General features: G+C 50.3%; 2 protein-coding genes across 2 annotated transcripts; one reads left to right on the top strand and one right to left on the bottom strand.

Moving 5' to 3' along the window:
- Nucleotides 1–669: 669 nt before the first annotated feature.
- On the top strand, nt 670–4973 carry opn5 (opsin 5). Its single transcript, XM_086100295.1, has 6 exons — nt 670–989; nt 1409–1528; nt 2414–2584; nt 2683–3017; nt 3103–3344; nt 3818–4973. The coding sequence occupies exons 1-6, from the start codon at nt 857–859 to the stop codon at nt 3885–3887; spliced, it is 1071 nt and encodes a 356-aa protein (XP_085956421.1). The 5' UTR covers nt 670–856; the 3' UTR covers nt 3888–4973.
- A 3649-nt stretch (nt 4974–8622) lies between these two features.
- Nucleotides 8623–17215, bottom strand: ptchd4 (patched domain containing 4). The gene is made up of 3 exons (XM_086100057.1): nt 16259–17215; nt 12984–13479; nt 8623–10930 (listed from the first exon to the last, which is right to left on the bottom strand). Exons 1-3 carry the CDS (start codon nt 16805–16807, stop codon nt 9261–9263), a joined length of 2715 nt encoding a protein of 904 aa, XP_085956183.1. The 5' UTR covers nt 16808–17215; the 3' UTR covers nt 8623–9260.
- Between the last annotated feature and the right edge of the window lie 570 nt (nt 17216–17785).

The following is a 17785-nucleotide window of genomic DNA, read 5'->3' as shown; positions in this document are numbered from 1 at the left end:
TCCAAGCAACTCGTCGCACGAGTCCATCAGTAATGTTGCTAAGCAACCTCAGGGAATCCGGCACTGTGTTTTGATAAAAACTGAGTGTGATCGACTTATCATTCACAATTAATCTGTAAGTTAGCATTTAGCGTAGGCTAGTCGTTTTGGAGATTCAGAAAACGTTCAAACAAATTCAGTGAGCCATTTACCGGTACCGTCAAGTGTGAACTGAACGCTGCCGCCCGAAAAAAAAAGTCATGCGAGTGAACCGCTACATTGTCCGGGACATGAAAATCCACATTTGACATCTTTTTTAAATGGTTTTATTAGACTTGCTTTGTTCGAGAGAATATTTTCACTGAACTGACTCATCCCCCATTCAGTCCACGCGCATTTTTCATTTATTTTCCTCCTATTTTAATTTCCCGTTGGATAATGTGACTTTTGAAGCCATCGTTTTGTTCCAGGCGAGGCATAAGTGTCCACGGAGGTGATTTTTATTCAAATGAGGCTGTTTTTGCATTTACGGTTTGCAGAAAAGTCCGCTTTTTACGTAGCGTTAATGCATAAATAATTTGTTAAATGTCATTGCAGTTGATATGTTATTATATCGAATCCATTACGGGATAACCCTCATTTGCATTTGAAGGATTACTGGAATATTACGTCAATGGAAACGTCCTTGTTAATATTCACCAAAACACTAAAACTACTGTTGCATACAATTTTTTTTTTTTTTTTTTGCTTAATGCTCACTGTTGCTTCATTGGGGGGGAGGGACAAGACATGCCAACCTTGTGTACGCGGTGTTGTTTTTTTTTTTTTTTTTTAGAATTTCATCCTTTTCCTCCTCTTTCCAGAAATTCCCTCACTGATGGCAGGGATGACGAATGAGACGTGGACACACTCGTCATACGTGCCCCATTATCTCCTGCGTGGTGATCCTTTTGCCTCAAGACTCTCGAGAGAGGCAGACATTGTGGCAGCTTTTTATATCTGCATTATAGGTCCGTTTCTTCAATTGGAATAGTGAATCAATATGTTGAAAATCAGGAAAGACTGAGAGCCATTTCGTGTTGAATTGTATTTTGATATAGAGTCTTTTTTTTTTAACCTTCTCGGTGATCCAGATTGTTTTTTTTTGTGGGGTGCGGGGGATGAGCTGGAGTCAGTCCCGCATGACTTAATCACGGGTGACATATTGACAAACAGCCATTGTGACATTTCACAGTCTGCAGTTGACCCGAGATGAATTTTTCAGAATGCGGGAAGACGAAATGCCATGAAAGCACCACACAGCAAGGCCAGATTGGGCACGAAATTTGAACGGCTGCATGAAGAGCGCCCGAAAGCATCCGTTCAATTCAACGCGGGGAGCGGAACGTCACCGTTCATCACCCGCTGAACACGTTTCTTTCTCTTCCAGGTATTATGTCCGCAACGGGGAACGGATACGTCTTGTACGTGACTATCAAACGCAAAACGAAGTTGAAGCCACCGGAACTGATGACATTGAATTTAGCCATCTTCGACTTTGGCATATCAGGTATTTTCCATCTTTGTCGGAGCGTCGGAAAAGCGACAACACCGTTTAAGAATCATCCAAACAAATCTGGGGCGGGGCTTATTGGTGCCTGGCGATGTATTTGATGAACCCCACGCACAGAACTGCACACTAATTGCGAGGCGCCGACTCCGCGAGGGAAAATGTCATCCGCGCCTTCTCCGTTTGGTGCCTTGTGACTGACAACGGCACATCCGATTCCGCGAAATGATTCGCATTTGACCGTGATGCGGACCGTGATCATCATCAGAATGTTGCCGTTCTTTTTCTCGATGAACGATGGTTATCCGGGTATGTCCTGGGTGGGCCGTGTGACCAGGGGTGCGCCCCAGTGCTCATGAGCGCCGCGAATCGAATATTGCGTTCCGGTTCAAGTCGAGTGCCACGTGGTCCATGGGAAAATCAACGGGCAAGTAATTGATTCGGCAGATTTGATTCGCAAATCGAGGGTTGCGCTCGTCTTTTTGGGTCTTTGAACGCATTTTTCTGAAATTCAAATGGCGTCGCGTCGACGGCATCTTGACCAATCGCGCGTATGGTTCAATGGAATTTCTGTTTTGCAGCCGTCGGGGTAGCTCAAGAAATTGCTATTTATTCCGCTACCATCACGGCCTTTGTTAAGAACACAGCTCTGCTGTGAATGTCAATCCAAATGTAGGAGTAAATCCGACTCCAAACTAATCTTGTTTTCCATACTTTTACTCTTTACCCTTCTTCTGCTTCTTTTTTTCATCCTGCCACCATCATCCTTGTCAACACGCTCTCACGCATCTCTCCGTTGGTGATCCTCATGACTCCTTATCGTTTGTGTGTCGCCCTCTCGTTTTCCTTTGACATCCCTTATATTCCACTACCCCTGTCCTTTAGTGACAGGAAAGCCCTTTTTTATTGTTTCTAGTTTCTCCCACCGTTGGTTGTTCGGTTGGGAGGGCTGTCAGTTCTACGGCTGGGCGGGCTTTTTCTTTGGATGCGGGAGCCTCACCACCATGACGATGGTCAGCTTGGACCGATACTTCAAGATCTGCCATCTGCGATACGGTACGTGAAAGCCGAGGTTTTCTTTGCTTTCGCCGACGGCGGCTTCGAGCGGGAAAGCGCTCACTTGCCGTCGGGCCTCCCATTTCTTTGCCGCGCAGGGACGTGGTTGAAACGGCATCACGCTTTCCTCTGCTTGGCCTTCGTGTGGCTGTATGCCGGCTTTTGGGCCACCATGCCCCTGATAGGCTGGGGAAGCTACGCCCCGGAGCCATTCGGGACCTCCTGCACGCTGAACTGGTGGCTGGCGCAATCCTCCGTGTCCGGCCAAAGCTTCGTCATGTCCATCCTCTTCTTCTGTCTCGTCCTTCCGACCGGCATCATGGTCTTCTCCTACGCGAGGATCATCTGTAAAGTCAAGTCTTCCGCAAAGGAAATCTCACACTTTGACGCCCGGATCAATAACGGTCCGAACCTGGAGATCAAACTGACAAAGGTATGCCCAAAGAAGCTGATTTTTTTTCCCCCCCAAAGGTGAGTTACGAGAGGTAAAAATAACTTGGATGCGTTTCAAACCCGAGGTGGCCATGCTGATCTGCGCGGGATTCCTGATCGCTTGGATCCCGTACGCGGTTGTGTCCGTGGTGTCGGCGTTTGGGGAGCCGGACTCGGTGCCGATACCCGTGTCTGTCATTCCCACTCTCCTCGCCAAGTCCTCCGCTATGTACAATCCAATCATCTACCAGTTAGTGGGCCTGAAGAACTCCTGCTTGCCCTCCTGTTTCAAGGTCCTTGGGAAACGCCGACATTTTCCAAAGTCCAGGTAAGGGAGTGTATCTTCGGTCATGATGAGCGATAAGACTACAACAGGCTGAGGTTTTTAAATGGGATCATTCTCCTGTTCGCCTTGACTTCTTATTAGTTTAAATGGGTTGACGGTTTCTTTTCTTTCTTTTTTTTTGCGAAGAAAAAAAAACTCTTACCGAGTTGACAGTTTCGACGGTCACTTCAGCCTTCGTCTGAGCTGTCGCTACTTCCTTGTGACGTGCCTAAAAAAAAAAACCAGAAGACAGGGTCAGGAAACCTTCAAAAAAAAAAAAAGTCTCTGTTCAATAGAAACACATGAAACGGAGATGTGGGAATATCAGATATCAGACAGTCCAGGTTAGCGGTTTGCAGCAATAATAACAGTCACTCTTCTTATTTTATGAAAGACAAAGCGGCGTGATTCGAGCATGGTATGTTTTTGGGGGGTTTTCCATAAAGATTATGGACGCCTGCTTCTTGTGCTTGCAGGTTCTACGCAATTTCTGGCTCACTGAAGGATACACCGGCTTCACCGAAAGAAGCTCAGGTTGAAATGTGAGTCGGACGGAACGTGTGGCCAGCTTGGGACGCTTTGCCTCCTTCCCCCCCCGTCTTCTGCGCCCTTCACCTTGCCCATTGAAATGCTGCCTATTATCTCCAGTGACAAGTCCAAGCTCTTTGCATTCTCCCTAAATCGGGATCACGCCAGGCTGGTTCACACCTACACTGAACTTTGGCATCCTTCCGGCAGCTGGCCACCTCCTCCCCTTCCTCCTCCAAAAAGCACTTTCCAGAGAGGTTGCGGTCGTGTCTTGCCGTGTCATGAAATGTCTTGACTCACTTTTGCAGTATTGGAGGCATACTGTCAACGTCGGCAAACATTTTATCGAGACACCAATTTACTGTCCCCCTCAACCAATATTGACTCCGAACGGAAGATGTTTTGCATGAATAGTTGTGACTGGAAGCTAAATGCAAAGTATTGACCAATCACTGATGGATCTGCAACAAAACTGTAAAGTAGGACAACAAATATACGGCGGCGTCTGATCGTGTCAGCACTGAGCACACGCTCTCCAAACTGAAGTGTTTGGACACCCCCCACCCTCAACCCCACCCCCTGTCCTGAACACCTGACATGACCCCGCGCCTTTCGTTGACATGCTGTTAGGCTTTGATTGAAACCAAACGTAAACCCAACATATTTTGGGAGGTGTTGTGTACATACTCACATATAGTATACTCGACATGATTCATGTTCAATTTCAGCATAGATCACTGATGTTTTTTTTTTTTTTTGTGGTAGCTATGGCAGAGTGACGTTGCGCCCTTCCGTGACGTGGCATCGTGTCATGATGAAGATGAATTACAAAACAGTCACAGTATTTACTAGCCGTCAAAATGTGGTTCGTTTCGTCGTTCGTTCTGAATCTTTCACCAAGTATGCAAAATCTCCTTTTCTAATTTCGTTTGTGTGACGTCAAACCGGCATGAATTGATCGCTATAATCGCGCTGTAACAATCTGGTGTCACTGTAGCTCATCAACGTCCTGTAACTTGTTTCGAATTTTCAACGTTTCTGTTGCAAAATATGTTGTCCAAATGTTCTATGTTTCTACTGAAGAAAGAAATTATTTACCAACTACTTGAGTTGTCTCCGTTATTTCTCAAAGGTGGGAAACCATGCGCAAGAGAATCCAAATCTTCGAGCAAAAACAGAAATCACCCACAAATGCTCACATTCCTAAAAAATAAATAAATGACATCATTTCACACGTGAAAGTCTATTCATTTTTCAGTAAAAAAGTAAAGACCCCCCCCCCACCCATAACAAATTAATCTGACGGAAGTCAATCTGTTCTGAACAAATCATCGCATGCAGTGCCCCACCTGATCCAGTAGATGTCGCTGCTTATCTTTGATTCAACAGCAAGTAACTTTCGACTCAACTCAACTATATTTCTTGAGCACTTTAAAACAACCACCGCGGTGTACAAAATGCTGCACATGGAGCAAAGATCATATATACAACAACAAACAATAAAACAACATATACTACACCAGCAACGCGATGGCCCGTGTTGCATTGTAATGATAGAAAATACCTAAAAGTTATCATGTTCAGTATATCATAATTCAATATTCTGCCCTAAGGGAGCGAATATGAGTTGGTTTTCAGTGGCGTTGTTAGACAGGGACTAATTCAACGGCTTTACAATTGTGTTTGCAGTGGTGTAAAATTGAACGGCATCGTCGAAGTGTGTCTGATGTGTTGTTTTTCGGTGATGAGCAAGGCTTACCTTTGGGAAATATGGCCTCGGTGTTATCCATTGTTGTTCTCTCTCTCAATAAATTAGGCGTTTAAATGTCAGCTCTTTTCCTTGTCTTCGGCACCCAGGCCGGCTCTCTGGAGTTTGTATTTTCGTGAAGGCTTTCACGTTTCAACTTCCAGGTCGTGTCTGCTTCCGGGTCATACCTCCGCTCCTCATGTGACGATTTTTAAATTAAAACATTTTTAAACATCTCGTATGGGCTCAGCGTCAACACGTTCAAGTGAATTCTCAGTTGAACTATTGAATGGAGTATTTTCAACCAGACGTGTATTCAACGAATAGATGTGCCAAGAAACCCAGTTCTGACATGAATCTGCCCGACTGTTTTGTAAAAGTGGGACACGTCTCACAGTTCAGTTTCAGAAATACAAAACCATATTTACAGCCTCTCAGCGAATGATAATCTTCCTAATGCCTGTCTTGGCTGGATAATCGATCAGGGCATCGCCGATCAATAGACCTCTCTTGGTCATTGGAGCCGGAACATTTCATCTTCATGAAATGCAGTGAACGGCAGGCTAGTTCACCGTCATTTTGCGACTAACGGTGTGCCCATGCTGCTTGGACATGGAAATGTCAGTAAAATAAAAAAATTTCTGCACTATTAAAAGGGGTATGGATGAATACAATTTTATTTGCGAATAAAAGAATACAAAAGGAACATTGTAACGTCAGCTATGAAGATAACGGAATTTGAAGACCCTCTGCTTCGACGTGAAGTTCATTTGAATGAATTTCAAGAAGAGAAGAAAAGCCTTCACAGCAAAAGTGCGAGAAGAGAGGAAACACATCCGAGTGTGATGAAGTCCGCCGAGACTGCCGTTTTGCTCGGATGCGTCGATGTAGCCTGCTCATTTTGAAACAAGAAAAAGGGGAGCTCTGATTAGGCCTATACACTCACGCTGGGATCACGTCGTCATCAATTGGAAACCACGGTCAAAAGGAAGAATAGTGAGAAAGGGGAAGAGGAAGTAGGCGGCAGAAGAGTTTGAGAAAAGGAAGCAGGAATAATCCGTTGCGGAGACGTGACATGATTAGCATCAGGAGACCAAAATATCCCAGGCCGAGGCATCTCGGCTCAATAACAGCGTGACAGCAGCTACTCCTGCTGTCACTCTTGTCTGCGCAAGAAGTGCAATGTGGGAGGCAGATGATTAAAAAAAAAAAACTGATACAGCACAGTACTTGATTTAAAAAACAACAAAACAAACAAACAAACAAAATTGATGACCGGTTTCCTTATTAGTGACTGACGCCGACTCTTAACATACATTTCTCAGAAAAACAACAACTATCGGTGCCAATATTTTATTGGAAGTGCATTTTTCACAGTCATATGTCAGGCTAATGTTTTTATATATAATTGTGTGTGTGTGTGTATTTCGAGAGGGAGAGAAAGGCGGGGCATGATGGTTGACTGGCTAGCTGGTCCGTCTCACAGTGCAGAGGTTCAGGGTTTGGAGAAGGCTCCGGCCTTCCTGCATAGACTTTGCATGTTCTCCCCGGGTCACTTGAGTGGGTTTTCTCCGGGTACTCGGGTTTCCTCCCACGTTCCAAAAACATGCACGGTAGGAACGCTCTATGAGGGGGGTGTCATACTCATGTTTGTCATGGGCCACATCATAATTAGGGTTTTCTTTTTGTCGGGCCTCATGTTTCCCGTGCAGTCCAACAAATTGATGAATAAGCACTTTTGAACTCGATGGACCATGAAAACTGTTGAAATAGGATTCAATTCATATCAAAAGGGGGTAACAAAACAATGTCTGCAATATCTCAATGATTTTAAACGTGAAGACAATTTGGACTTTTTTTTTCCTGTTTAAAAAGAGATATGAAGCCACTGCACATGATTTGCTTTTGCGGGTCGCACATAATGATGCGGCGGGCCGGATGTCGCCCCCGGGCCTTGAGTTTGGCACTTGTGATTGTGAGTGTGTATGCCCCCCCCCCCCCCCCCCGGCCACCATGTAGCTCCGTCCCTGCCTTCCTGCTTCCCTGCATTTGGGAAAGCAGCAAGACGATTGGACGGTGTCCCTTCGGGCATTTCTGGGGGTCCCGTGCATGTCTTCGCTCCTCTCGTCCAATTCATAAGCATGTACTGTCCTGCAATCCACTTAGCTGTGAAAATGAGGCAAGATAGAAGACAAACGGAGTCAAGACACAAAAACAAAATGTCGGCCAGCATGTCCCACTTCAACGTGAATGCATAACATTGAGCGTGCACTGTGCAAGGAATGAGGTCTAGTATACTGGTAACATTCCACTGTTTATTACTGGTCTACTGTGTTCCATTTCCCCCCCCCCCCCCATTTTCTTTTTTTTTTTTTACGAAAATCATGTCAAAAATCTTTCTGTAGGATATATTTTCTTAGAAAACATACAAAATTGTATAATACATTTATTTTACATTTGGAATATCCTCTGGCTTTTGTTTAGGATCGGACTAGACTCCTTTTCTTATTTTCCGCATCTTACCGTGTTCCGCAAAAATGCATCGAAAGAGCAAACGTACGCCCGGAGAGATTTTGCAAAGAATATCAAACAAGTTCCATACATGCAAACGCACAATGCGGTGCCATGCAGACGCAGTTCATTTTGTCACCTTCCCACTTCTTCCCCCCCCACCCCCCCCCCCCTCCCTCCCCAAAGCCTTCATGCCTTCTCGCAATACATCCACGACACGCCGTGCCGTTCAACCGTTTCGACTGCTCTTTCCTAAGCGGGGCAAAGTCTGACCGATGGCAGGTCGAAGTGAGCGTTCGACACCGACTTGTCAGAAGAAGCTCTTCCATACGCCGAGCTGTCACTTGCAACTAGAAACCCGCGGTTGTCAAATTCAGATGCAACTTTCCGTGCCGTCACATATTTCACACAGTCTCGTGCAACGTTGAGCCCTCATGAGGAGTGCGATCGTTCTCCAAGACACACACACACACACACACACACACACACACTGAGGAAAATAGAACATTTAATGATGCCTTGGGCAGATGCGGATGCGGGCGAGTTTCCACGATGCCTAATTTGAGGTGAAAAACTGGCCAAAGGTGAAATGTAGAAAGACATTTCCAAAATAAAAATATCCAGAGGGACAAAAAAAAAAAAAGCAGTTTTGGAGGGAAAAAAAATCAATTGAAGCGGGTCAAGTCTGCAAATTCAACCACCTAGGCGGTGTCGTCGTTTCCGCGGAAACCGGGTCGAAATGGCTCGTGGAGTTTAAAAGGTTGCCGGGCGCCGCGCGAGCCTGTCGCCTCTTTCTTGGCTGAGCGGACCGCTTTGCGCCTCGCTCTTGCGGCTCACGTCTGACCCACAAATATTTCGACAGAGCAATCGTCTACATATTCCTAATTTGCGTACACTTCTGGTCAGCTGGTTTTCACATCTACTGGACCTAATAATGGAACGGTGAGTATGCTGCGGTCGCTATACCAAAATGAAAGACACCGCCGAGCGGGTGCCCAAAGGGGACCGCGCTCGACTACGGGTCGCTTCGAGCGGCCGGCGGGGCCCCCGGCGCGAGCGGCGTCCGCCGCGCACCGTCGGCGTTGTCGAATTGCGTAATTCGTCTCGCGGTCACGGCCGAGAGGACCGACGGCTCAGACGTTGGTCACGTGATCGGGATTCTCCCGGACGTCGATGCACTCGATCTCCTCGCGCTCCCTTTCCCTCTCCCGTTCGCGCTCCCGTTCTTTCCGCTTGGCCCGCTTCTTTTTCTTGTGTCTCTTCTTCGAGGGCGGGAAGAAGGTGAGGAAGACGGGCAGGATGACGAAGCAGTGGAGCACGGTGCAGCCGGCGGTGAGCAGCGAGCACTTGAACAGCGTGTAGGTCAGATTGGAAGGCACAAACACTAAAGGGATGATCCCGATCACGAAGCAGGACGCGTTCTGCAAGATGGCCGCCCCGTGCTCCTCGAGCGCCGACTTGATGCACTGCGTCCGCGTGTGCTCGGTGGCCAGCACAAAAGTGTAGAGGTGCGGCGCGCAGTGATCCACGGCGAAGTTCAGGGTATAAATAAGGCACAGGATCGAGATGCTGTCCATCCCGACGCTCCAGAGAGTCATCAAACCTAAGACGCCCAGCTCCACCGACGTGACGGTGAGGATGAGCCAGAAGTTGCCCAAGGGGTTGACGACGAGGAAGAAGGTCAGGATCAGGACGGCCAGGACGCTGAAGCCCGAGGTCAGGATGGGAGAGACGACGGAGGAGCCGTAGCGGTCCATGAACACAAACGTGGGATTGAAGGCGATGAATTTGATGCTCTCGATCAGCATGAGGGGGCGGAGCTTCTCCAGCAGCTCCACCACCTCCTCGCGCTTCTTCTCCGTGGTCCGCGCCACCAGGTACAAGCGCGAGGCGATGATGTCGTACTCCTTGCCGTCGCGGTTTCGGGAGAAGATGATGTCCTCCGTGAAATGCCGGTACTCGGGGCTGCGCAGGAACGAGCCCCTGAGAAGGCGCACAAAGTCGCTCTTGCCCGAGGCGCTCGCGTTGAGCGCGCGCAGGTAGCCGAAAAAGTTGTCGATCCAAGAGATCTTGTTGAAGCCGTGACCCAGCGTCTTCAAGTGCTCCTGCACCGTGGCGTTCCAATACTCCACGGGCTCGTAAATGTAGAAGCCGATGACGGGACTGTAGTTGCTGAAGTATTTCTGCTGAGTCAGCGCGTAGGAAACGCTGGGCGAGTTGCTGGCCAGAAGGTTGACGATGTTGGAACCGTCGCTGATTTGGAGGCATCCCATGAACGAGAAGGACGCGTAGATGAGATAGAGGATCACCACGAAGGGCTTGACGTAGGTGTTGGTGATCCACTCTGTGTAGTGTTCGCGCAGGAAGTGCTGGATGAAGTGATTCTGGTAAGGGACGCTGTCGTGGTGCGTCGAGAGGTCGTGGCCGTCGCTCATCATGGTTTTGAACCAGGTGGGCTGGCGCTCCAAGTACTCCGCCGAGGGGATTTTGCAGCAGAAAACGCTGTGGTAGCGGTTCTGCTCCAGTTGCCCCGCAAACACCAAGCAGGAGCCGTAGAAGGAGAAAACGTAGAAGTAGTTGACCAGGATGGCCACGCACATGCTCTGGCAGAAGATCTTCACCGACTCGATGTTGGTGAAGGGGCTGGCCCCCATGCCGAAGGTGATGATGTAGAGCGAGCTGGTCATGGTGTAGCACACCATCACGTCGGCAAAAGCCTCGGCCACGCGCTCCTTAAAGGGCAGGTTTTCCCTCGTTCTCCTCCAGCCTGCCAGCAGCTCGAACACCCCTTTGGTCCCGTGACCTACGAGGGATGGGGGTGGGGGGGGGGGGGCACACGGAGAACCAGAGACACACTTTTCAAACCTCTCCCGGCTGGCGCGGCCGGATGAGCGCCATGCGCGTTCTTTTGGAGCCGCTCGGCGCCCCCCCCCCCCCTCCTCCCTCCCCTCGGGCGTCCTCAAATGAGATTGCTGGGAAACGGTCAAACGTGTCGTCGGTCGGTTAAAAACAAAGAAGCTTCAAAGAAGCCGAAGCAAAACGAGGGAAGGAATATGTGCCTGGGAGGCGAGCGGCCGCTCGATGCTAATCCGCTTTGGAGCTCGCTGGAAATTCTGCGAATGTCCGAATGCTGAATGAGGCGCCGCCGCAATGGCGGCAGGATGACCAAAAAAGGCTTTTGAGAGAAGGAAGGCGAAGCCGTTAGCCGAGGTTCGGCGACGAAAGGGCGCGCGAACCGCTCACAAGCCGCGGCGCGTCCCGGCCGGCCAAACGTTTGATGCCGAAGGGGCCGCGCCTCTTCAACCGATTCCAGAATTCGCTCTAACGTGTCATTTCAAACGCCGCGTTATTGACCGACTCGCGTTGAAAGGGTTTCAAAATGAGCGCGCCATTTGGTACGACGCTTGCTTTGTTCTTCCCGGCGCGGCGATGAACGGACGAATAACGGCCTCCGTAACCGGCTGCAAAGCCCTTTTCCCGCGCGCGGGTTTCTGTCTGGCAGCCACTGCAGCAGCAGAGCCGGAGTGAGAGAAAGAAAAGAAACGAGATTGCAAAGGGGGCGTGTTGGACTGCGGACGAGATCGAAACTCAATAGAAACACGTGAGGGAGGTGAAAGAGAGAGCGAACAAAATCAATCTTCAGATAAATATCAAGATATCATTTCAAAATGGGCCCATCTTGGGGACGTTTCTAAATCCAGAGTGCCGCAAGCCATCCTAAAAAGTGTTATTCATGCCCCGTGCGTTTGATTGCGTGTGAATATTCTATATCGGGATGAACGCTGCAGCGCGATCACCCATGGGAGTCGACCAAAAAAGGTGTGGCGGAGGATCATCTCTTTTTCATGGGACGTGCTGCAGGAAGCGCGGTCTCAAAAGAATTGAAGATGGGCTAAATATAGCAGCTCGGAGCGACAAAGTGTTGCATTTTTCAAGGGGTCGTCGCCGATCAAACTTGGTAGAAAGATATCTTCAGTCGCGCTGGGCTATTTGGAGATGATTTTTGACAGGATTTTCTTGTGAAGTCAGATGAAGAGGAGAACAAGACGGCAATATTGGCCCTTTTCCGTCGCGGTGGACGTCGTGCCGTGGCTGCGGGCTAACTCGTTAGCAGAAACGGTTTTTCGGGAAACTGGGCCAGATTCAAGACGGGCCCTTATAACCAAGAAAAGAAGGAAATGTACGTGTCGTGAATTCTCAACGTGAGGTGCCACAGGAGGAGATCGGAGGGGGGGGGGGTCTGTATCCATTTCAGACGGCAACCCCGATGCGACGTTGATGCAGTGCTAGGAGGCGTACGCGTCAGTCGGGGCCTCCGGGGGGGCTGGGGGGGGGGGGGGGTGGACATCTGCTGTCTCTAAGGTCCTGTCACATCAAATTATAGACTTCATCAAGTCCTCTCCATCTTGCTGCAACGCCTCCTCTCTCCTTTTCTGGCGCTCAACGTCCTTTTCATCCCTCCTCCCGTCACGTCACGCATCTTTTCCTCGGGTCCCTTTTTCAAAGCGGCACCCCGACTGCACCTCCGCCCTCTCGGTCACAAGAAATTCACGACGACGACGACGACTCTCCTACAATAGATCCCAACTTCAGAAATGACAATCGGCCCGCGAGGACTATTTTTTTTTTTTTCGAGGAATAAACAACTCTCGAGGGAATGAATCAGCGTGACAGCGAGCAATTCCCTCTGCAAAACGTGGATTCAATATTAATGGGACCGTTTTCTATTTGTAGGTCAAGAAAAAAAAAAAAAAACCCGAAAGGCAATCGAAAGAGTGCCGATTCGATCCGAAGGTCTCGGCGCCTCGATCAAGCGTTACGTCGACGGCAAAGGAAGCGCGGCCTCTCGTACTCACCCATGGCGAAGAAGGGAATCCCGAGGAGCGTGGAATTGAATTTCCCATCGGATATGAAAAAGATCCCCGCGGCCGTCACGTTGGCAATGCAGATGGTCAAGACCCCCAGCAGGCCCAGGAAGGGCTTCCCCCTCAAACAGTCCCGCATGGAACTGGAGATGGTGGCGGCCAGGAGCACCAGCACCAGGCTCACCAACACCTCCCCCTTGGCCAGCACGCCCGTCTGATGGAAGTCTCGCCACAAGCTGAAGGAGGTGAGGGAGTGGACGTGCAGCCGGTCGGGTCCGCGCGGAGCTTTGGCGGTCGACAGCCGACTGACCAGGGCGCAGAATTCATTCTCCCAACGTTCCGAGATGGCGTCCTGCACCACGGGGCCGTTGTCGCGGAGGTAGTAGGTGATCTGGACGGCGCGGGCGAACTTCACTTGTTGGTCGCGGCTGTTGGGGGAGAAGGACACGCCTCCTAGCTGATGACCGATGAAGGACACCCGACCATCCTGCAAGGGGTTGAAAGGACGTGGCCGTTAGCGTTTCGCCCGCGGCGACGTTCTATTTCGCACGGCGCATGTTCGGCACCACCGGAAGTTGTTAGCGGTCCGCGACGGTGGCTTGTGATCGGAGCCGCCGCGACATGTCTTTTTAAAACATTTTTTCAAAATTTGAATGATTAGAAACATCGTCGAGGGTATGACATCGGGTCCCGATGTCATGAAAAACGCAGCGCTCCTCAAAATTTCAAGACTTCTGCCATTTCGAAGGCATGACACCGGCCACTTTGATTGGAAGTCATCTTTGTTCATGCCCACAACGGCGCAAAACGCCCTTTCGAACATGTGCCGTGATGCGTTCGCTTGCGCAGATTTACACCGCGCCTCATGCCGCACTTGCACCGAGCCCGAAAATAGACATTGCACGCGTATTCCGCCCTTCTCTTCGAACGCCTTGTATGTGGAAATAAATCACTTTACGGGGCCTTTCAACGACCCCTCAAGTCAACTGCTGTTGGCCCAGTTTGCTGAAAATCCGCTTTTTTTTTTTTTTTTGCAGGTCTGTGGCATATTACAAACTCTTTTCTATTATGAAATTGCACGTGAGTGATTTGCACTGCGCGTTTTTATCATCGGCGGCCCCGCCGAGGCGAGAAGACAGAGGGGGAAATAAACGCAGGGAATATCCGCAGCAGCACCGAGCACAAGTGGGTTTGAAGAATAAGCACTCACAACATTATGAGCACTTGCCTCGTATAATGAGATCACACGCAAGAGGCGTCTCCAATATTGCGCCTCTCACAACGGTAATGCACAACTTAGATAGGCGGACTATTAGAGAGGCATTCGTTAAAGCGGTGCATCGGGAGCGCCGTGTCTATTTTGACCTCCTCGATGATCCTCGTCAGAAAAAACAAAAAACAAAGCAACGACATATATTATGAGCTCGGTATTTTTTGTCGCCCACGTCGCGGCGAGCTGCTCTCACTCATTCAAAAGGCATCATACACACAAACAACACGCTGTTGCTGCCACCGAGAGCTTATTCGTTCATTTGAACGAAATGTTTTGGTTTTCCAAAAAGGTTCAAGTGATCTTCAAAGACGCTCTCGACTTGCTTTTTTATCGCCTCGTACGCATACGGGAGAGCGGGCCCCCCGGGGGACATTTATTGGCCCGCGTGGACTGAAGGCCATCAGCCGGCACGGCTTGCCGCCTCGTCCGCTCTGCCGTCTTCCGACGGCATCGCCTCGCCATGACTATTTCAACTGTGACGGACCTGCTGCATGCGGCCGCTGCTGCATCTCGCCTCCTGCTGTATAATTCATTCGGGAGGGGGGGGGGGAATTGGGGCGGGCTGGAGGTGGGGGGGGGGGGCAAAAGAAGCACTCAACTCTGTGTGAGATACACTGACAGGCAGAGGTGGAAAGCAGTGGACAATTCTTGTGTGGTGTCGATTTTATGAGGTATGGGGGGGGGGGTTGTTAAATGTCCTTCATTTTATTTCATCAAGCGGCTGCGCCGAATTAAATCATCTGCATCCACATACATGGGAATACAGATATCGTCTACTTAAACAACGCACTTGGATCCAGATGGTTCTATTTCAGGCAACCACTTGATAAAATAAAAAAATCGATCGAAACTTTGTTTTTTTTCAGTGTACAATAACTTCGAGAGCTTTCTTCATTCCGTTGGAAGTGAAAGGGTCACGACCTTCCTGAACTGGTTTGGCATTTCAAGTTAAGAGAGTGCTTAAAGTGTCTTTTATTTGACTGGGTTGTAAAGATGGGCAGCGAGGGGGGGGGGGGGGGGGGCGTGCCGAGCATCCAGCAGGAGAGAGACCAGCAACGGAAAATTTAACAACGGCACCCGATCCAATTTCAAATCATTGTGCAGTTTCAGAGACGAGTTCGGGACTTAAGATAAGGAGCCAGCGGACCGCAAATCCGCAGGACGGGACGCGCAAGGGCCACTGGGATCAAACGCCATCACTTCTCATTCCTTTTCATCGAAATTCAAGAAGTCCGGGTCTTGATTTCATGGATCTAACCAAACTGCCGATTCATTAATCGCCCGTAGACGAAAGATCGAATGTATCTGTGTCGACTTCGGACAACGCACGCTGCAGAGTAGCACCGTTTCATTCATATTTTTTCCACATTGAAAGTGCCGTGAAGGGCACCGTAAGTCGATACAAAGCGAGGTTGCCTTTAAGAAAATGCACCCCAATCACGCAGCAAGAAGCACGCCAGTCCCACTGCTGCATTACAAAGGAGAGGAAAAAAAAAAGGCTTTTGATCGGTCATGAGCAATTGTTGCAAATGGTGTATTCCGGGGGCGCCGCACGAGTGCAGTTCGAGGTCACGACAGAAGGTGGAAAATGAATTCCGATGGAGTCTATTCGCAATTGCAAATCGTGTCATGCCGCATGTGTTGCCGGGAGATGGCAAGAGGGAACCACTGCATAAAAAAAAAAAGGAAAAAAAAGAAAGAGGGCATCCCCGCGCGTGTGCGGAGAGCCGCACACGCAACGGAGCCGATCGATTGACCTGCACCAACACACGGGAGGGTGAGACGTCGGAAAGCTATTGCGGATGTCTGCCTTACGGGGAGGGTGCCCTCGTCGGCTGTCACATGTTCCGTCATGTGCCGCACACGGCCGCGAATGCAGCATCCATTCAGAAATCGCGGCAAAGGCTGCAACGTCAATTTGCATCCTGCGCCATCGCCTTCCGTTTCGTGGGGGGGGGGGGGGGGGCGCGGCCTGCATCGAAGGCTCGCTCACCTTTAACGTGGTGTTGGGGTAGCCGACGGGCACCTTGTGGAAAGTGCTGTTGGAAAGCACCGCCCGTCGGATGTCTTCGAAGACGCCGATGATATCATCCAGCAAGCAGCGCTCGTCTCGGTGGCTGAGCACGCAGAGGTGCGCGAAGGTGTAGTTGAATCCTTTGTAATGGACTCGCAAATCCAGCACCCGCTTGTGAACTTGCAGCACCTGGTCGGCCAGCTCCAGGATGTTGCCCCCGGACTTGGCCAGCAGGATCAGCCTGCCGTACCTGCCCGGAGTGTGTAAATCCGAGTAGAGCTTGTGCTTGGACTGGTCGATGTGAAACAAGCTGTTGGCCAGACTTCGCTCGATCTTCGCCAGGCTGTGCGTCGGGGCCACCAGCGACTCGAGGTCCGTCTCGGGCTTGAAGCGGCTCAGCACCGTCGAGCCGAAAATGATGGTGAGAACGGCGGGCACGGTGAGGAAGAAAACGGGGTGTCTGCTCACGAACAAGCCGAGCCAGTAGAAGGAAGCCTTGAGCCCTCTGTGTATCACTTGCCGCAGCATCCTCCACAAAAATCCAGCTCGCAGATGCCCCGTCTCCTCCGATGAAGCACGTGTGACATCAGACCCTCGTTTCCCGGCTCGGTCCGATTCGGAAGACGAACGACGCCGCGCGCGCACACGCACGCACCTGCAAAGACAGCATTGCAGCAATTCGCCGCAAAGACGCGCGGAGACTCGCGGCGACGGTCGGACGGTCGCTCATTCGGCCTTCGTCGAGCCCCTCCGAAAGAATCCGTCTCGTCTGCTTTCAAGCCATTCCGCCCGTGCGTGTGCTGGGGGCGGGGCGAGGGGGGTGGGGGCAGCCGCGCGAGTGCCTCTGTACGGTAGCGGCTGCACACCGCTGACGAGTGGCGGCGGCGTGCAACGCGCGTGAGCGTGCGTGGCTCCCGTCTGCCTCCGCGCACGTTTCGCCAGCTGGGGGCGGCGGATGCTTAATTGTTGGCGTGTGACGAAAGGGCGACGCTGGTGGCGGCAACAGGCAAGGCGGCGACACCCCCCCCCCCCCCCCCCCCGCCCCTATTGTGTGGAGATTCGTGCCGGATGGGTTGCGCTAACACAGGCCATGTGACGTGAGCGGGAAAATTACACCCGTTACGCCCGCATTTCTTTTTGTATGAATTGACTTAACTATTCTGTGGCCTGAGAAATAGAATGTACGCAGCCCCTTCAGAAATTGCGTGAACCCTGAAGGAATCTGACAGGGAATTAACCCCCCCGCCCCCTCAAAAAAAATAAATAGACAGCATCCATTTATCTTTTGCTCTCCCCAGAGGCCACCGATTGACGCTCCCTTTATAGATCGTAACAGAGCAAACTGATTGGCTAGAGGCTTGTGACGTCATTGGCTTTCACAATCAATTCTTTTGACTGGAAAAAAATAGTCATAACCAATGCAATCCAAACGAGCTTCACCTGATTCAGATGTTTTTGGGATGCTTATTAAAATCCTCCGCGCGTACTCGTAAAAAACAGACTAGG

The sequence above is a fragment of the Hippocampus guttulatus genome, chromosome 20 (assembly GCF_054856545.1).
Source record: "Hippocampus guttulatus isolate MCC_2025c chromosome 20, RoL_Hgut_1.0, whole genome shotgun sequence".
Taxonomy (NCBI): Eukaryota; Metazoa; Chordata; class Actinopteri; order Syngnathiformes; family Syngnathidae; genus Hippocampus; species Hippocampus guttulatus.
Note: the sequence above shows the minus strand (reverse complement) of the source record. Positions and strands in the feature narration are given on the sequence as shown.

What these genes read in the sequence shown, in the direction of transcription:
- opn5 (XM_086100295.1), top strand. Translation starts at nt 857, where the DNA reads ATGGCAGGGATGACGAATGAGACGTGGACACACTCGTCATACGTGCCC. An exon ending in TTTTTATATCTGCATTATAG is followed by an intron (nt 990 to 1,408) that starts GTCCGTTTCTTC and finishes TTTCTCTTCCAG; the next exon opens with GTATTATGTCCGCAACGGGG. An exon ending in GATCTGCCATCTGCGATACG is followed by an intron (nt 2,585 to 2,682) that starts GTACGTGAAAGC and finishes TTTGCCGCGCAG; the next exon opens with GGACGTGGTTGAAACGGCAT.
- ptchd4 (XM_086100057.1), bottom strand. Translation starts at nt 16,807, where the DNA reads ATGCTGCGGCAAGTGATACACAGAGGGCTCAAGGCTTCCTTCTACTGG. An exon ending in ACCCCAACACCACGTTAAAG is followed by an intron (nt 13,480 to 16,258) that starts GTGAGCGAGCCT and finishes AACCCCTTGCAG; the next exon opens with GATGGTCGGGTGTCCTTCAT. An exon ending in GATTCCCTTCTTCGCCATGG is followed by an intron (nt 10,931 to 12,983) that starts GTGAGTACGAGA and finishes CATCCCTCGTAG; the next exon opens with GTCACGGGACCAAAGGGGTG.